The sequence below is a fragment of the Oncorhynchus clarkii genome, chromosome 20 (assembly GCF_045791955.1).
Source record: "Oncorhynchus clarkii lewisi isolate Uvic-CL-2024 chromosome 20, UVic_Ocla_1.0, whole genome shotgun sequence".
Lineage (NCBI taxonomy): Eukaryota > Metazoa > Chordata > Actinopteri > Salmoniformes > Salmonidae > Oncorhynchus > Oncorhynchus clarkii.
The window spans coordinates 60,576,070-60,594,331 of record NC_092166.1 but is presented as its reverse complement, the minus strand read 5'-3'; the positions used below and the strand labels follow the sequence as shown (position 1 = coordinate 60,594,331).

General features: G+C 48.5%; 1 protein-coding gene across 1 annotated transcript in view; it reads right to left on the bottom strand.

The window, feature by feature from the left end:
• Positions 1-783: 783 nt before the first annotated feature.
• LOC139377129 (polycystic kidney disease 1b) overlaps positions 784-18,262 on the bottom strand; it is a 32,098-nt gene continuing 14,619 nt past the window's right edge. Inside the window, exons 11-39 of the mRNA XM_071120151.1 lie at positions 17,913-18,049; positions 12,534-16,246; positions 12,229-12,387; positions 10,885-11,022; positions 10,448-10,733; positions 10,114-10,348; positions 9,855-10,005; positions 9,622-9,759; positions 9,353-9,497; positions 8,336-9,242; positions 7,913-8,165; positions 7,564-7,759; positions 7,179-7,346; positions 6,862-7,011; positions 6,555-6,765; positions 6,260-6,383; positions 5,889-6,041; positions 5,440-5,764; positions 5,254-5,359; positions 4,804-5,015; positions 4,376-4,578; positions 3,959-4,156; positions 3,594-3,730; positions 3,280-3,480; positions 2,865-3,039; positions 2,429-2,716; positions 2,135-2,269; positions 1,705-2,019; positions 784-1,623 (exon numbers count right to left, since the gene is read on the bottom strand). Of these exons, the coding sequence (XP_070976252.1) occupies positions 784-1,623; positions 1,705-2,019; positions 2,135-2,269; positions 2,429-2,716; positions 2,865-3,039; positions 3,280-3,480; positions 3,594-3,730; positions 3,959-4,156; positions 4,376-4,578; positions 4,804-5,015; positions 5,254-5,359; positions 5,440-5,764; positions 5,889-6,041; positions 6,260-6,383; positions 6,555-6,765; positions 6,862-7,011; positions 7,179-7,346; positions 7,564-7,759; positions 7,913-8,165; positions 8,336-9,242; positions 9,353-9,497; positions 9,622-9,759; positions 9,855-10,005; positions 10,114-10,348; positions 10,448-10,733; positions 10,885-11,022; positions 12,229-12,387; positions 12,534-16,246; positions 17,913-18,049 (10,399 nt within the window). The remainder of the gene's footprint in view (positions 1,624-1,704; positions 2,020-2,134; positions 2,270-2,428; positions 2,717-2,864; positions 3,040-3,279; positions 3,481-3,593; positions 3,731-3,958; positions 4,157-4,375; positions 4,579-4,803; positions 5,016-5,253; positions 5,360-5,439; positions 5,765-5,888; positions 6,042-6,259; positions 6,384-6,554; positions 6,766-6,861; positions 7,012-7,178; positions 7,347-7,563; positions 7,760-7,912; positions 8,166-8,335; positions 9,243-9,352; positions 9,498-9,621; positions 9,760-9,854; positions 10,006-10,113; positions 10,349-10,447; positions 10,734-10,884; positions 11,023-12,228; positions 12,388-12,533; positions 16,247-17,912; positions 18,050-18,262) is intronic.

Sequence of the window (18,262 nt, the reverse complement as noted above, 5' to 3'; positions counted from 1 at the left end):
TCTGGTACCAACGGGACCATGAAAAGCTTCTACTCCCAAGCCATAAGACTGCTAAACAAAACTGCTCAATAGCTAATTAAATGGCAACCCGCTGCTGTTACTGTCTTATCTATCCTGTTTTGTAGTTACTTTAACCCTTCCTATATGTACATACTGTAGCTAGCTCAATTACTTCATACCCCTGTATATGGACTCGGTACTGGTACTCCCTTTATATAGCCATGTTATTTGTACTCGTCATTGTTATTCGTTATTTACTGTATTTATTCCTCGTGTCATATGTTTTTGTTGAAAAAAGGTTCCGTGTAAGTAAGCATTTCACGGTTAGTCTACACCTGTTGTTTACAAAGCATGTGACAAACGAAATGTGATTTGTTTTGACATTTGAGGAAATTCACAACGTAAACAAATAACTTGGTGATTATTTAATACTGTGTGTCACTACTTGTTACAGGATATTAAAACACCAAACCCGATGTTACTTCTGGTATTGATCAGCAGGAAAAATATATTCCACAGTTCTTGGAGATTACAAAATAATGCTCTATTTAAATGTTTATTATACAGTAGATACACAAGAAGTACAAGGTATACAACCTCAGCATACGTATGTAGAATACCTAATGCAGAAGCTCTAGTAAAGAGGTAGACAACAGTGGGAAAACTTGTCTCTTGAAGTAATACAGCGCAATTCATAGCTGGAAACTTAGAGGTTCATACACTAGATACTGTATACCCACAGTAATAGGCACTTTAATCTCTGTCTCAGTCCCTCTCTCAGTTTCAGTCTATGTCTGTCTCAGGCCCCTCTGAGATCCAGGCCCGTCTCTTCACAGGCACTCCCTCACTGGCGCGTCTCCTGTCCCCCTCCTCACTACAGGGCCTGGCCTTCGTGTTGACCCCACTACCACCTCCACCAGGGGCCTGGGGGGGCCTCTGAGCTGCATCAGCCGAGTGAGAACTCCCTGAGTGCCAGGCTCGACGTCTAGGAAACTGCCTGGCTCCAGGACACCAGGAAGGCCCGGTGCCCAAGCCCAGGCCAGGGCTCCTTTGTGTGGGTTTGGTTGCCTCGGAGAGGTGAGTGTCCCTGGGTGGGTGTGGGTGAAGCTGGAGAACGACAGACTCAGAGTAGGAGCTGTGAACACGAGGGAGGGAAGGATTGGTGGAGGGAGGGCAGGAGAGAAGGGTAATTGGGTTTAAAGAAGGAGATAAGGAAGTGAGGGAGATGCGAGAATGAGGGGGTAGCAGAGCTGTCCTCCTGCCCATCGCCCCTCCACCTACTCCTCTTTCTTCACTTGTCTCTTCTCCTCTTCCAAATCTCTGCGGCCTCCTCTTCCTCCTCCTGCTCTGCACCTCCTCTAGCTGGGTCTCCAGACCCTGAACGTCTGCAGTCAGCTGGTTGACGCGGTCGAAACGTGAAAGCAGACCGTTGACGCAAGACAACAGGCGGTCCAGGTTGAGCTGAACGTCTAAACCCGGAGCGTCGGACATACCCGAGTCCTCGGACCCCAGGGAGAGGGCGGAGGACAGGGGATGGGGGGAGGAGAGGGTGGAGAGACAGGATCCTTGGGATGATCTGGAGGGAGGCACCACCATGCCCTCAAACTTCACCCTGTGTCTGAACTGTGGAGAGAAGGGAGGGATGGAGATTTCAGAAGTTTCAATTTGTGTTTAATCAAATTAAGTAATGAGTTTCCTCCATACCTCCTTGGCCTTAATGAGTCCCATCCAGAGCTTCAGTCTTTTGATGAAGAACTCCACCATCTCGTAGTCCTGGGACTCCATGGCTGGCCTGTACATCTCAGCCTGCACAACCCTGTATGTGTGGAGCAGAACAGCTCCAGAGAGATGGGCCAGCAGCCAACCTCCCAGCGCCAGCAGAGAGAGGGCGTAGAGGGGTCCGAGGACAGGGTGAGCCCTGCTGAGCCTCTGCAGGACCAGGCGACCACGCAGCACAGACAGCACAGACACACCAGCCTGGTACACAGACAGGAACCCATCCACAGACCTGGAGAAGAGCTGAGACACAAACATATATGCATGAATAGGAAATGCATATTCCCATAGAGTGAGCTGTGTCTCGCATATTCCTGCAGAGAACCTTGGTTACATTACATAACCTTCCATTTCCTACCATGTGTCCAGTGTGAGCGAAGAGCAGCAGCAGTAAGATCAATAGTAGAGCCACAGCAGCCATCTCTCTCCATGCCCGCTGAAGCACTCGACCAAACACCACCCACCTCCGCACGTACCTGAGAGTACCCACCATCTGAAACACACATTTTTGCATTGCGTGTGGTAAAACTGCTGTTCCCCAAAAAGACTCCATTATTATGGTCTGGCACAAGATGTTGATTCCTAACCCATGGAGTTAGGAACTATTCAAATAATGTCATTCTTTAGGAACTATCTTTAAGTTGTCCAGTACCTTGAGTACCAGCAGAGTGAGCAGTATGGCTGATATCTGTGTGGACCTCCTGGCCAGCAGGGCGGCGCTGTGGAACTCAGTGAAGGAGTCTGGTCTGGAGCGGTGCTGAGACAGACAGGAAGCAGCCTGGGACAGGAAGCAGAATCGCAGCGCGGCCATCGCCAGGGACAAAGAGGCGAGGAGGAACTGTAGCCAGCGCCAGCCCTGACGCACGTACTGGGCACGGTCAGTAGCCATGACCCATAGCTCCACCCCCAGAAAGAGGAGGGCAGAGAGGAGCAAAAGCACCTTGGGGGGGGGGAGAAAGGTTTCAAAACCGAGTGGCCAACTGAGTGTCTCAGAACGGAGCCTATTGACGATCTTACATTTTTGCAATCCCTAATGAATGGGAATAATAGTGTTGTTTTATACAAACAAATTGTTTATCAAATGTTACCATGAGTGCAATCTCCAGGTCTGGTCCTGAGGAGGATGGGGGGATGAGTAGAGGATGGATGGAGAGGGAGGAGATGAGTGTGTGTATCTGGGTCTTCTCTAGTAGAACAGACACACACACAAACAGACTCGTCTCTCTGTGGTACTGGGTGAAGTCAATGGACACAGCCTTTAACCTGAGAGAAGAAAAGAGTACAAAGAATCATGTAGGATCATTTGTGTGGAACTGGCGTGTGTCTGTGTGCGTATATGTGTAAGTCACTGTGCTGTGGTCCAGTGTGTGCTGTGTGGGCCAGAGAGAAGCTGGCGTGTGTCTGTGTGCGTATGTGTGTAACTCACTGTGCTGTGGTCCAGTGTGTGCTGTGTAGGCCAGAGAGAAGCTGGCGTGTGTCTGTGTGCGTATGTGTGTAACTCACTGTGCTGTGGTCCAGTGTGTGCTGTGTAGAACAGAGAGAAGCTGGCGTGTGGTAAAACTACTGTTCCCCAGAAAGACTCCATTATTATGGTCTGGAGTGTGTATACAGTGTATCCGTGGTAACCCCACCAGGTGGAGGGTGGGGTTCTGATGGAGGTGTGGCACCAGGATGTTGTCCATCCACTGCCACGCCCCCTCCCACCTGAAACCAACACATAGAGATACATGTGGACACAGCCCCCACACACACACACACCAATACACAAATCAGTACAGGGTACATGCACACACACACACCACACACGCAGCCCTTACCCAGTGATGGTGTTGAGGTTGGTGGTCAGTGAGTGTTTGACGGCAGAGTGTAGCAGTCTTCCCTGGGTCTCCTGAACACTGTCCTGGTAGTTCACCATCAACACCACCAACAGGAACAACATGTGGCACACACAGTGCTGGGGAGGGGGGAGAGAGGAGAGCAAATGAAAGAGAGAGTGAGTATACAGAGGGAATGAACAAGAGAGGAGAAGGGAAGATAAATAATTAAGATGCATGTTATTTTAATTCCAGTACAATACCAAATGGTACTAGGTTGTTAGGAACATAAACAGTGCACCACATATGTTCATTCCAGAGGTTACCATAAGGATGTATGGGAGCTGTTTTTTTGTTTCCTGTTTCACCTTCATGAGGGATCGTAGCGCTCTCACTTTCCTGGCCTCCTCCTTGGCTTGCAGTAGGCCGAACCCACAAGGGGGGTGCACCTTGCCCCCCTGCTTGCCCCCCTCCCTCTTAATGACGGTCTCCTGCCCCAGCCGATCATTCACCTCGGGGTCTACAGGCCTTAACACCACAGCATAGAACAAGGCCTGCACACACACCTGAGGAGAGGACAGTACCATTAGTTAATAAGGTTATAAGGTGCATACCTGTCTAGTCCCGCTTAGACGGAACAGATTTCAATAGATTCAAAGCCAGCAACTTACGTTTTACAATCACATGGGTCTACAGGAAATAGAGAAGCCATATGGTTGCGTATCTCTCTCTCTCTCTCTGGTACGGTGAAAAGCCTCCCCGTGTGTATGTCTCTATCTGCCTACCTTGAGAGGCTCCAGCAGCAGAGCGGAGGTGAGGAAGGCAGACAGGGCTGAGATGAGCCACATCAGGACCACTGAGCTAGAGAAGTGACTCCCATAGAGGCCTACTACAGCCAGGCAGGCCCCCAGCAACAACACAACCAGGGGGTAAATGACTTGCAGTGCCCAGGGAGGTAGCAGCCAGCTGGGCTTGCCACGGGCCACACCTGGGTGGGGTGAAAAACATGGAGGAAACTATGCTCTATGATGTCTGAAAATATGATCAAGTTGTTTGATATGAATATTCAGATAGTTCAGAGGATTTTCGTGCAAAATAGACATCATTCATAGAAAGTTTTAAAGGGTGAACTCTCGCATCCACATAGTAATACATTTGTCATAAAGAGGAGGGAATCGTAACAAAGTTTGGATAAGTCCGTGTAGTGACTCACCTATGCGTGTGGTAGAGTCTGTGGAGTCAGGGGAGGGGCTGGGGAGGAAGGTACTGGCGATGGAGTAGACAGAGAGAGATGAGGAAGGCCTAAACAGCCCTGTCCCATGCAGAGAGATGGGAGAGCAGGGGGGGTTGTGGATCTCTGTCCCATAGAGTGGTTTGTCCACACTCAGCTCAGACCAGCCACTGCAGGAGCTGCCCCGGCTCTGGCTAAAACCCACACAGAGATGAGTAAGACTCAGAAGTATTCCTTGCCAACAGGCAACAGTGCTATACAAATTACTAGGACTGGTTGTTCCCTGCAATCTAGTCCAGTCAGATCAACTCTGATTTCCACTGAAAGAGGGGAGGAGGAGGACTGTATATTCAGAGCATATACTGTAGACAGGGCCAGATACGGTATTTTCTGGGGTTTGGGTCTGGAGTGTACTGGTCAGGCAGGTCTTACCTGTGGGACAGAGAGGTGGTCCTGGGGGAGTAGCGGCCACTGTCTGATGTTGAGGGACTGTCGGACACTCCTGTGTCTGCTGCTATAGACCTCAACAGGTCCTCGTCTGAAACACCATGAAAGACAATCATTTTAGACGTATTCACACAGGAGTCATAGTAACACATATGGGACCCACACACACACCAGACAGGGTAAGGACATTGGGTTGCAGGTTGTGTCCATGGCTGTGGTCTAGATGCAGGCCAGACAGGGATTGGGATGGACCCACAGGTGCAGTAGAGGAGGGTGGGGGGTTGGAGATGAGAAATCGGGGTGAGGAGGGTGAGGCTAGGCATAGCTTGGTCAGGGCTTTCTTCCTCTTCAGCAGACGAGCATGACCCAGGGATGATCCCAAGGGGTCAGAGGTTATTTCCCAGGAGGGCCACAGGGTCATTCCATCTCCTTCCTTCTCCACTCCCAGGTTAGTGGCATTCCAGAACTCAGCGTTGAATGCCTTGCTTCCCATCAGCTACGAGAGAAGAAAAAGATAGCTTTTCAGCCCTTTCAGTTTACAACTTACACAGCTCTTTCTGGCTCTCTTGTGAATCTGTGTACGTGCATGCATTGACACGTGTGAGAGTTTGCACTCTTACAGAAGAGGGTGTGTCTCCACCCAGGCCTAACGGATCAGGTCCTCCAGGCAAAGACAGGAAGGAGGAGCAGGAGAGATCTGATTGGCCGAGATGGACGCCCATCTCCACTGACTGACACACAGGGGATGGAGGCACTGACATATCCACCACTACCTGAAACACACACAGGGAATGGGAAACCCAACCCAACATTTGTAGCTGAACCAAGCATATTCTCCGTCCACATTACTCTGATGATTTGGAAGCACAAGTTTTGTATTGACAGAAATGATAACAATGTGTGGTTTAATAGGCAGTCATAGGATTTTTTTTTGTTGACTGGGCAACAGGAGAAATGGATGGAGAAGGAGAGATAAATGTAGGAGAGGTACCTGGCTGTGAGTCTTTCGCAATAGGAAGCAGAGGAGACACTGGAGAGGAAACACCAGGATGGCAATAGTCATCCCCACTGCCACCGTTTCCCAGGTTACAAGCAACCGGGCCGAAACCGGTACACTAAAACACAACACCCTTAAAATGGCTGATTCTTTCACTTAACAGAGTTAATTAGTCTCAGAGTTGTCCACAGTGCGAGATTGATTGAGTCCCACCTGAGCACTTTCACAAGAACCTTCTATTGTGTACACTATTGTCACCTGGAATGTTCTGGTTAGACTGCCATCTCACCTATGCCCCTCTGTGCCCACAGCCCCGTACCACAATGCCCCTAGTGCAAGGTAGAGGTGTAGCAGGAGGGCACACACCGTCACCCTCTGCCCCCGCATGAAGCGGCTGTGGGCGGGGCGTTCCCACAGAGAGAGCCACAGGTGGCGCTCCAGCATTCCAAACGCCAGCTGGGAGGAGAGAACACGTTGGAACTGAGAAAGCTCCTCAGGACCTGAGAGATAGATGGAGAGAGAGAGAGAAATCTGTCTTGGAGGTGGTCATGCTCTCCCTGAGTGTAAAGACAGATACAGAGAGTTGTAGCACTTACAGGAGGCCAACATCTCCTTCTCCACTGTCCCTCCTCCCTCGTTCCTGTCGTTCTCCACAGACAGCCAGTCTTCTACCAGGAAGTAGAACAGGTGGTCTGTTTGAGGGTCCCACACCACCACATGCTGCACGTACCACGATGGGTCCAGACCTGGGAGACATACACACAAACAGGTATTGTTGTGTCAACCTGTTTGGAATCTTACTACCTGGAGCCTCGATCTCCTGCTTTCCTTGTGTTCCAGTAGGCGAGTGAATACAAGACTACGAAGTCTTGCAATGCGAGACTACAGTAGTTACCTGTGTTGTCATGGTTACCTGTGTTGTCATGCCAGAGGCGTATCTTCCACACCTCTCCCAGGTTGCTGTCCGTCTCCAGGTGGAACAGGTCCAGACCACTTCGTTGGAACGCCCCCTCCCGCTGCAGGTGGCGTGAACCGCTTTTAGTCACCCCGTACAGACCGATGCCCACGTGGGCCGTCGTGCCTGATGGGAAGTACAAATGAACGTGAACCTGGTTTGCGTTTCACTTTGACGCGATGCTTTCTCAGCCAGATGTTCTCTCTCTCTCCTACCCTCGTTCCCTCCCAGACGTTAGGACTGTTAGGACTGGCTCGGTGAGAACTCTCAGCAATACGACAGAAAAGAAGTGGATGTATTGCTTACACCTACCCAGTCGTCTAAGATCTGCGAGTCCCTTTACCTGCTCCTCGTCGCCAGCCTGTTTTGACCAGGACTCTGTAGCTGTAGCGTCCAGGTCGGCCACACAGTGGCACATGGCATAGTCTCAGGCTCTCCAGGTGGTCCAGTTTGTGGGCGATCAGACCCAGGAGGAAGTGGATCAGAACCAGGACAGCACACACCATCCCCACTACCACATTACGCATTGGACCACTGGACTGGGGTGGTGAGATGGAGGGGGACATGTAATACAAATGAGTAGAATCAGTAGGAGGTAGCATCTATCTAAGGCTGCTAACATGTATTTTCCCTGTATGTACTAATGAGCTATACCAATTATTGTGTTAACCTGAGGAGTGTCCCAAACATACCGGTGGCAGTAGCACCACAGCGTCTGGATGGACAAACAGACTGGCCCCGAACATGGTGAGGTGCTGGGTGAGGCAGTGTGCTGAGTGGAGGGTGCTGCCCTCCAGTGGCCGGAGGCCCTCAGTGCTCCAGCGCCTCTTCCTCGGGCTGTAGTACTGGCAAAGAGAGCTGAACACACACACTGAGGCCTGGACTGGAGCTCCACTCAGACTGGATGTCAGGTTCACAAAGAGAGATTGTACTGTGCTGTTAAGTCTAGGGACGAAGAGAAATAATAGGCAACAAGCTGCATTAGTAAATGACTGGCATGTCATCATAGGCCATGTGTGGAAGAAAATCAGGCCTCACAACATTCTGTCGGTGTAAAAGTGAACAACTTGTAAAAGGTTTTGGAAAACATAACTGTCTAGATACAGAACACTCACAGAGGAGAGAGGAAGATGGTGTCCTCCACGGATGACTGGCTAGAGAGGGAGAGGGTCAGCTCTCTGACTAGGGAATCATGGGAGGCAGGATGACCTGGCTGGGTGGCCACTGTGATTCTCACATGTCCTGAGCCCACCAGAGAAGCTCCTGGAAGCAGGCTGAAGTTTAAGGAGATGTACAGTCCAGCATTGGGATCCATATTCTTCATTGCCCTCACTGTAAAATCCAGCCACCCTTTGGCTCGGAGTGTAAAGTTAACCATTGGGGCTCGTCCCTCATCTCTGTCAATTCCACCAGATCTAGACCCAGACCCACTTCCACTAGCTCGATGCCCAGCGCCGATCCTTCCTACAGTATATACTAAGGGCAAAGTAACCCTGATAGATCTGTCAGTGTCCAGGTTAGCAATGGGTATGGGCTGTCCCTGGGGCGTGGTGAACTCCATGGCAGCCAGAGAAGTAGAAATAGGTGGGTTGGCTGCTGAGAAGAACTCAGACCCCCCTTCCAAACCCAGGAGAATCTGTACCACCTCAGATCCCTGGACCTGACGCTGGAGCTGGGCACTGAGAGAGGAGGGAATGAGGAACTGGCAGGGTGGATGTGCTGGGTATGACTCTGGCTTGTCAGGGTTTAATTGCGATTTGTTGGACTGGTTTGATTGGCGGGTGTTGACCGAGGGGTCAGTGGTGCAGAGGAGTTCCGAGGGGTTCCCATGGTAACCAACAGCACTGATCTGTGAAGCAGAGAGAGAGAGGGGTTCCTCGTCGCGTGGCCGCGAGCGCATCAGAATACGCATGAGAGCCCTGGCATGGTCCAGGGCTGACACTGCAGTTTCAGATACATTAGAGTGAGTGTGAGGACCAGAGGAGACGAGCTTGGACTCGGACACAGCAGCCAACGAATTGCCTGGAGACAGAGAGAGAAATAACCGTTTTTGGTCAAAAATCTTGGGCTAATTCCTGTCGTTGCTCTGTGAGCATGTATCCGTCGATCCCACTCAGAAGTTGGTACCGTACCTATCACATGGAGGATATTTCTGCCCGTGTCTATGGCTGCGTCATCTCCTAGTCCCGTCTGCTCTTCCATAACCCTGATCATTCTCCCCACAGAATCTAGAACATTCTCCTGACAGCCCTCACACACCACCTCACTTGGGACTGCCTGCAAGAGACAACACACAGGGTCATTCAGGCGTCGAGGACAAATCTGTATCATTTGTGGGTCTTTTTGCCAGGCTTTTATTGGCACAAACTCTGTCTGAGTAGACTATGGCCAGGTTACCTACAGTGGACTGGGCCAGGGCTAAGCTGATCTGGGCTGCATCCTGTAGAGAGTACACAGACAGAGAGGCCAGCGCCTGTGTCACATTCCCCCTGATCTCCCTCTTGTCCCTGAGATCCTGCTCACTCAAAGTCAGATCCACCTGTGACCGAGAGGAGAGAGATAGACAGGTAAAGGAAAGATGACGTTAAGGAGAAGAGAGACACAGCCAGGTAAAGACAAAGGTAATGTTCATACCTGATTGAGCTGGCTGGTGAGGGCGATGGAATAGGGAATGAGCTGCTGTGGGTTACCCTGTTGAAGTAAACCCGATAGTTCGGTTTGGCTCTTGTTCCTCAGCCACTCTGTGATCCCATCTCCATCCACAGGTCTCAGCACTGTTATAGTTCTGAAAAAACAAAAGCATCCATAAATTGTCTTTTTACAACCTCCATGGGTCTCTTGAGGTCGGAACCTCTTCCCTGCATTCTCAGTTTTAAACTCATCTCCAGTTCACCTGTTAAGTGCTGTGACCTTTGAACCCAGGTGGTCCTCTACCTGCAGGATCACAAAGATGATTGACCGGTCCTTCTCTGGCCCCGCCTCCCCCAGAGGAACCAGGCTGCCAAATGTACGCTGCGTACCCCTGTAGAGAGTGAGAAGGGGACAGGCTTGGGCCCAGCCTGGGCATGACGATGCCACCTGGAGAATATAGATAATCTGGGGGGACTCACTATCCTCATCCAGCCAACCTATAGAGTAGAAACAGAACATCTGGTACACCATGGTAAAACATGGCAAAGACACCAAAAGAAGATGTGATTGTATCTTTGAGTCTTTGTTTCCATTACCTGAGCAGTTGTATGTTACCACAGTCTCCAGCAGGCGTATGTTCTCCCCAGGGCCTGGAGTAAGAGTACACACCCCTCCATGGGGTGGAGGGTTGGGCAGGAGGGTCAGGCTAGCAAACCCCCATCTTCCCCCAGCAGGGTGGGTAACATTTAAGGTGAAGGTATAGTTACACCCCTCCTGCAGCACCCCCGGTCGGACCACCAGTTCAGGAGAGAGACTGCCCGTAGTGGTCACCTGGTTCAGGTCAAGGGTCACGCCGTTCTGATCCTTTTCGCTCCATTTGTACTGTGAAAAGAGAAAGACCATACATCAACTTTCCGCCATAAGTCCTACAGAAAGCAGCCATGACAGCTGATGGTGCCTGACTTTATTTAATTTGTCACAAACGGTAAATGTTGTTTAGGTCAGCCAATTAGCTACGTAGAGGGGAACTTACCTGAACATGGCTGCCACACTTGTCACAACGACCAGAGAGCACAATGGGGCGACTCTGGCTGACACGGAAAGAAGAGAGACTACTGCAGGAAAGACACTCCACACTTACAGGAAGCACTGCAACTTTAGATACCGCCACCTAGAGGAATGGAGGAGTATTTGACATGTGTATCCTCTCAAATAAACATAACACAACCACACTGAAACTGAAAACTTTATATGGTAATTTTGACCACTAGCGAGTGCATGGTATTGTTATTTCTGGCTCATTAACATATTTTGAGGCCTGCCTTGTAAGAGGCTATATTTGTTGCACCCATTAGTGAGAATGCTGTACCAGTTTAACTGGTATGTGGTAGTAGTGCCCCATCAATTATAAATGTATAGGGGACAGATTGGAGAGGCAGCTAGTCTTAAACTTTTAATGGTTGAGCATTTGTCTGTTTTGCCCTGCAGTCACTTCCAGTTTGGAAACCTTTCTTAAAGGCCCAGTGCAGTCAAACATTTAGTTTTTCTTCTGTTTTATATATATTTCCACACTATGAGGTTGGAATAATGCTGTGAAAAAGCCCTTGTAGTTTAAGAGCTGTTTGAAAGGACCGGCTGAAATTTCAGCCTGTTTTTGTGGGATGATATCATCAGTTGGTAAATTAGTTAATAGGCCAATAAGAAAGAGCGTTTCAAACCTCTCTGCCAATAAAAGCTAGTTTTCCCCTCCCCACTCAGACCACTCCTAGACAGTCCCAGCAAAATTCTTGCTTGAGAAATTGCTCTTTGCTAAGAAGCTATTTTTCTATTTTTGTGTCTTTTCACCATTTTATTTGAAAACAATCCCAGTTGGGTACTTAATTGTTACCCAGAAATGATTTGATATTGAGATAGAAAAATACCATTAAGGCCTCTACAAGTGCAAGTTATATAAAACACCAAATATTAATTGATATGCTGTAATGTGTAAAACATTACCTAGCAGCCAACCTGCTTGCACCTATCTCATGTAATTACAGTAAAATCCTGTAAAATACAAACATCATCTCCCTTCAATGAATTTAATTAATTCATCCATCCGTTCATTCATTCATTACGATGACAGTAGCATTTGCTTTTTACAGTAGAGTACGTCAATTATACGGTATTTTACTGTGCGTCATTACACAGTACTTGCTTTGATACTGTATTTAGATTACAGTAGTTGTACTGCAATATGAAAAACAGTAACTTACCTACCACTAGCTGCCTGTAAGTTACTGTAAAATTCACAGCAACGCATTTACAGAGCATGGTTCGCTGAACCACCTTCGTTGCATCAAGATATTGTGGTGTGTATAGATCATGTGGGACTCACTGACTGTGTAGTAGAGATAGGTCTCCTCCCTTCCTTTTGGACAGTGAGGGTGAAGAGGTAGAGCTTGTCTGGCTGTAGCTTCCTGCTGGGGACAGTCAACCTGCTGCTGTCATACCCTACAAGCTGATCCTGGTCCTGGGACGACCACCCAGTAGAGTTCTACAGGCAGAAACGGACACCATTGGTACAATTATGAGAAAACATCCAGGTGAGACAGCAATATAAGTTAACATAAATGTAAGTGAACAATCTCGACCTAAATAGTAGAAAGGCAATGAAGGGTTCCTAATTCTGATTTAAATGACCTCAGTGATGAATTCCCAGTGGTAGTTCAGCTCCCCTTCCTCTCCGTCAGGATCATGGGACTCTGACCCATCCAGGATCAGGTCACTGTGGCTTGACACCAGTCTATGCGATCCCCCCCTGATGATGGGTACCAGGGAACTGTGAACCACAGAGAGCCTGGACGTCCTGTACAGGCGTAGAGGGGTTCCCTGGAGAGAGACAGTGAACCCCAGGCAGTACTGGCCCACCTCCAGGGCCTGCTTAGGGAGGGACAACAGTGGTGTAGTCACACCCACCAGGTTAATCAGGGTTACTGGATGTCCACTGCTGTTCTGGATTGCTGGGTGCCCACTGCTTTGGGTTACCAGAGTGTCATCAGTCTTGTCAGCTCCACAGCCACTCCCCCTAAACACTTCCCATAGGTACATGGTCTTGTATGCGGTGCAGCCTTTGATGTCTACGCTTGCTTCAAAGTAGCTGGATCTAGACTTGACGATTGTGGATTGGCCCTGGACTAAAGTGACCTGAGGGAGTGAGCACTGGAGTTCTCTCACCTCAGTGAGCAGTTGTGTGGAGACCTGGCTGACGTTATTGAAGGCTGTGACTTGAACAATATATTTTCCAGCAGTGAGATATGTGTGGTCCACTCTATTGGATTTTGTGACGACAACTCCTTCACTTGAATCTCCAAAGCCCCATTGAAACCTCAAATTGCTGCCACCATCTACTGTGACTGAGAATCTGACACTATAGCCTCTAAAGTTTTCTGTAGAATCACAAACAATCGTGACCTCCCTCACAGGCAACTGAACAATAGCTTTCTCATTCAGGGTTTCAGAGCAGAAGACATTGCTGGCCATCACACCCACAGACAACGAACCACTTCCGGGTGAGGTATACATCACTTCCTGTCCAATGACCTGTAAGGGCTGGAACCCTTCTAATTGGATCGTCCAGGTGTAATCGGTTGGAGAACCACTCATGACAATTGCTTGGAAAGGGACCTCCTTTAGAGCTTCTAGAGCAGTGGAACAGCAGTTGACCAGTCGTAGGCCCCCGATCCTCTCAACCACCTGGACGGTCAATGACACCTGGGAGTTGCTCACCTTGTTCCAGGCTCGGGCTGTGACAGAGTGAGACCCAACTGGGAGGGTGGAGGTGGTGAAGCTTACCTCAACAAGGTCATATGATGGCTCAACTTCATCAAAGGCTAAAGAGAAGCTGACATTGGTTCCTTTGGAAACTAATGGTGTAAAAGCAATATGATCTTCAGCGCAGACCGTAGACCTGCTAAGGTTTAGAGTCAAGCCCTGAATAGCATCCTGGATGGTGACTCTGTGTGAAACTGCCTGCCAGCTAATACCATTAGAGACGTTCAGAGAGACATTATAGACCCCTACATCTGTAAAGGTATAGATAACTGACTGATTGTTGTCCAAAACCAGAGCACCTCCAGTACACCCAACAACTTTCCACTCCCAGTGCCGATCATTCCCTTTATTGACATATCCATAGAGTGCAACTTGAGTATTGGACGTTATAAAGAATGGATGTGTCTTGCCACCTACCCGAAAGTCTGCCTCTCTAACCTCCTCCTGAACTGTGAAATGTTTGGTGGCGTTGCTTGAACTGAGAACATTCTGGACCGACACACTGACAGAACAAGAACCCAGAGTCTCAAACATGTAAAGAAGAAAAGGAACATCAGTCTGTAAGGCTGAAAGGTCTGAGTTCACATTCCAGAGATACTGAAGGTCAGATCCAGTCTCCACAGTTACAGAGATCTTGGTATACTTCTCTAATGGTATGGTGTCTCTAGCTGTTGACATTCTAGCCCCTGAAACTCGCTCTACTGCCTTTAGAGAAATACGGCTGGTCGTCTTACCAAGTCCGTTGGAAGCTGTCAACTCAACAGATATATTACCTGGAGTTTCAGTGAACCACACAAAGTGCTCACCAACACTGCCAGTTTGGGTCACACCTCTCTGGTTGGCTAGCCAATGGTAAGTGACATTGGAGCCATGTGTTACTGACGCAGTGAGCAAGACACTCTCTCTGGTTGGTATGTAGCTCATGGATGTCAGGCTCAGACTTGAGAATTGAAGCCCTTGTATTCTCTCTAAAACTATAATCAAAATGGCTGCCTCCTGTTGGCTCACCAGGTTCTGGGCTGTGACTTTGACCTGATACACACCTGCTTTAAGAAACACATACTGAAAGTGAGACATCCCAAGCTCAGTGGTGGTATCAGGGCCATCCACTGACCAGTAGAAATTGACATGACCTGAAACATTGCCAACTGCTGTTATGACAGTCTTTTCTCCTACTACTGCAAATGGCTGGCTGATTTTCAGCTTCAGGTCTGACACGGGAAGCAGTACGTTCACTTCCAGGTTAACAGAATCCAGGCTAACTGCATTAGAAGCTGTGGCCTTGACTGTAAACCTGCCAGCAGAAGTAAAGACATGGGAAACATTTAGACTCTTTGCCAGTGGTGAGCCGTCACCAAAGTCCCACTGCACAGAAACATTGGTCCCAGGGCAACTCTTGACCCAAAGTGTCATCTTCTCATTGACAGTCAGTGTGTTGCTTTGACTGCTATGTGCTATGGATGGTTTACTCACAGGCTTCTGCACAGCAACTGTGGCTTTGGCTATGCTCTGGCTGACTTTGTTACTTGCCATCACTGAAACATCATGGATCCCTTCCTCATTATACACAAAGCAATGATGAGCCAGTCCTCTTATAGGAGAGCTGTTGGATGAATGATTGAGCCACAGAAACTGATATCCAGTGGGCTGTCTTTTGGGGGCAGCAACTGCATTAAAACACACCTCTTTTCCTACTGCCACAGCATCCTGTGATGGGTGGATGGTTATCCCGGTAATGGGGGCCTCAATGCAAACGTTGGCATCATAAAATACATATCCTACTATACTGAGAACAGTTACGTTAACGTTATAAACCCCAGAGTTTGAATAAGTGTGAGTAACAACAGACTTCCCCTTCTGTACTGACAAAGGTGATCCATCCCCGAAATTCCAATGGAAAGTCAGCATGGAAACATTCCCGTTCACCAGTGCTTGGAGCGGTATCTCTTTCTCTGTCTCGGAACACTCCGATGGCAGAATTCCACTGATGGCCAACCTGTAGACTTCCAGACGGATGGACTGGCTAGCCTGGCTGACTGCGTTAGACACGGTCACTTTGACTGTGTAACTCCCTGGGGACTCATAGACATGGGATACAGAGTTGTCTGTGATGTTTTTATGTCCAGACCCATCACCAAAGTCCCAGTCCCAGTGAAGACTGGAACCTGAAGCCACTTTGCCCTTGATTTCAGTTACAGACTTCAGTTCACTGGGTCCACTACAGCTCAACTGGAGTCCAGATACCTTCTCCACCACTGCCACGGCCACCCAGGCTGTCAGTGCAGTCAAGGTGTTGTTAGCGCACACAGTCATGTTATAAACCCCAGTGGTCCGAGCAACATGGCTAACTTTGCCGTGGAATCCTTGGATTTCCTTTGAACCGTCCCCAAAGTTCCAAGTGTACAGGATTCCGTAGTGAGATGGGTATGAAGAGGCTTCAAGAAGAAAGGTCTGGTTGACCAGGGGAACCGGAGGAGATGGGGAGATGAGTATACGAGTCAATGGAGGCCGTACCTTCAGTGATATGGCCCCCTTGATGCTGTCGTATTGGTTGTAGACCTGTACAGTCAGTGTGTAGTCATCTGTATGAGTGAGAGACAGAGTGATATACAGTATTTAGACCGCTTTCTTTTTTCCACGTTTTGTTGCGTCACAGCCTTATTCGAAAATGGATTTGATGAAACAATTTCCTCAGGAAATCTACACACAATACCCCATAATGACAAAGCAAAAACAGGTTTGTAGAAATGTTTGCAAATGTTACATAAAAAATAAAAAAAGGATTTACATGAGTCTTCAGACCCTTTGCTATGAGACTCAAAATTGAGCTCAGGTGCATCCTGTTTCCATTGATCATCCTTGAGATGTTTCTACAACTTGATTGGAGTCCACCTGTGGTAAATTCAATTGATTGGACATGATTTGGAAAGGCACACACCTGTCTATATAAGGTCCCACAGTTGACAGTGCACGTCAGAGCAAAAACCAAGCAATGAGATCGGAGGAATTGTCCGTAGAGCTCCGAGACAGGACTTTGTTGAGGCACAGATCTGGGGAAGGGTACCAAAACATTTCTGCAGCATTGAAGGTCCCCAAGAACACAGTGGCCTCCATCATTCTTAAATGGAAGAAGTTTGGAACCACCAAGACTCTTCCTTGAGCTGGCCGCCAAGCCAAACTGATCAATCAGGGGGAAAAGGGCCTTGGTCAGGAAGGTGACCAAGAACCCCATGGTCACTCTGACAGAGCTCAAGATTTCCTCTGTGGAGATGGCAGAACCTTCCAGAAGGACAAAAATCTCTGCAGCACCAGTTAGGCCTTTATGGTAAAGTGGCCAGACCGAAGCCGCTCCTCAGTAAAAAGCACAAACTCTGCTTGGAGTTTACCAAAAGGCACCTAAAGACTCTCAAACAATGAGAAACAAGTTTCTCTGGTCTGATGAAACCAAGACTGAACTCTTTGGCCTGAGTGCAAAGCGTCACGTCTGGAGGAAATCTGGCACCATCCGTACGGTGAATCATGGTGGTGGCAGCATCATGCTGTGGGGATATTTTTCAGTGGCAGGGACTGGGAGACTAGTCAGGATCGAGGCAACGATGAACGGAGCAAAGTACAGAGATCCTTGATGAAAAGCTGCTCCAGAGCACTCAGGACCTCAGACTGGGACGAAGGTTTACCTTACAACAGGACAATGACCCTAAGCACACAGCCAAGACAACGCCGGAGTGGCTTCATGACAAGTCTCAGAATGTCCTTGAGTGGCCCAAATAGCTGTGCAGCAACACTCCCCATCCAACCTGACAGAGCTTGAGCAGAGAAGAATGAGAGAAACTCCCCCAAATACAGGTGTTTGTAGCTTGTAGCGTCATACCCAAGAAGACTCAAGGCTGTAATCACTGCCAAAGGTGCTTCAACAAAGAACTGAGTAAGGGGTCTGACTACTTATGTAAATATGATATTTCTGTTTTCTTATATAAATTATAAAAGACTAAAAAAATGTTTTTGCTTTGTCATTATGGGGTATTGTGTGTAGATTGATGAGGGGGAAAATTACATTTAATCAATTTTAAAATAAGGCTGTAACCTAACAAAAGGTGGAAAAAGTCAAGGGCTCGGAATATTTCAGAAGGCACTGTAGATTAATGGAGACATACCCTATTGTATTGAATGGAAAGAGGAGTGATATGCAAGCATCTATACTATTAGAATCAATTCCAATAATTTACACATTGGTAGAGGTATGTTTACCTGGCTGTAGGTAGACATGGCTCACAGAATCTTGCACATACACCTGTGTCACTCCTCGCTCCACTGGCCTGTCCTGGGACTCAGACAGGGCAGGAAAGGTGTGGTTTTCCTGGGCACTGCCATCCCCAAAAGACCACCTACAGGAAATAATATTCAATAGCTTAGGGTTTTTAAAAGTCACATGTGAAAGATGGCACCCTATGTAGGGCAATGTCCCCTTCACTGCCCTGGGGCAATGGGATCTCCTTACACCAGAGGGAAGAGTGCCCCGTACTGGACCTCCAACACCACTTCCAGCAGTAGTTAATGAGAAAATATGGAGTAAACAGATATGCTACCCTCATTGATGT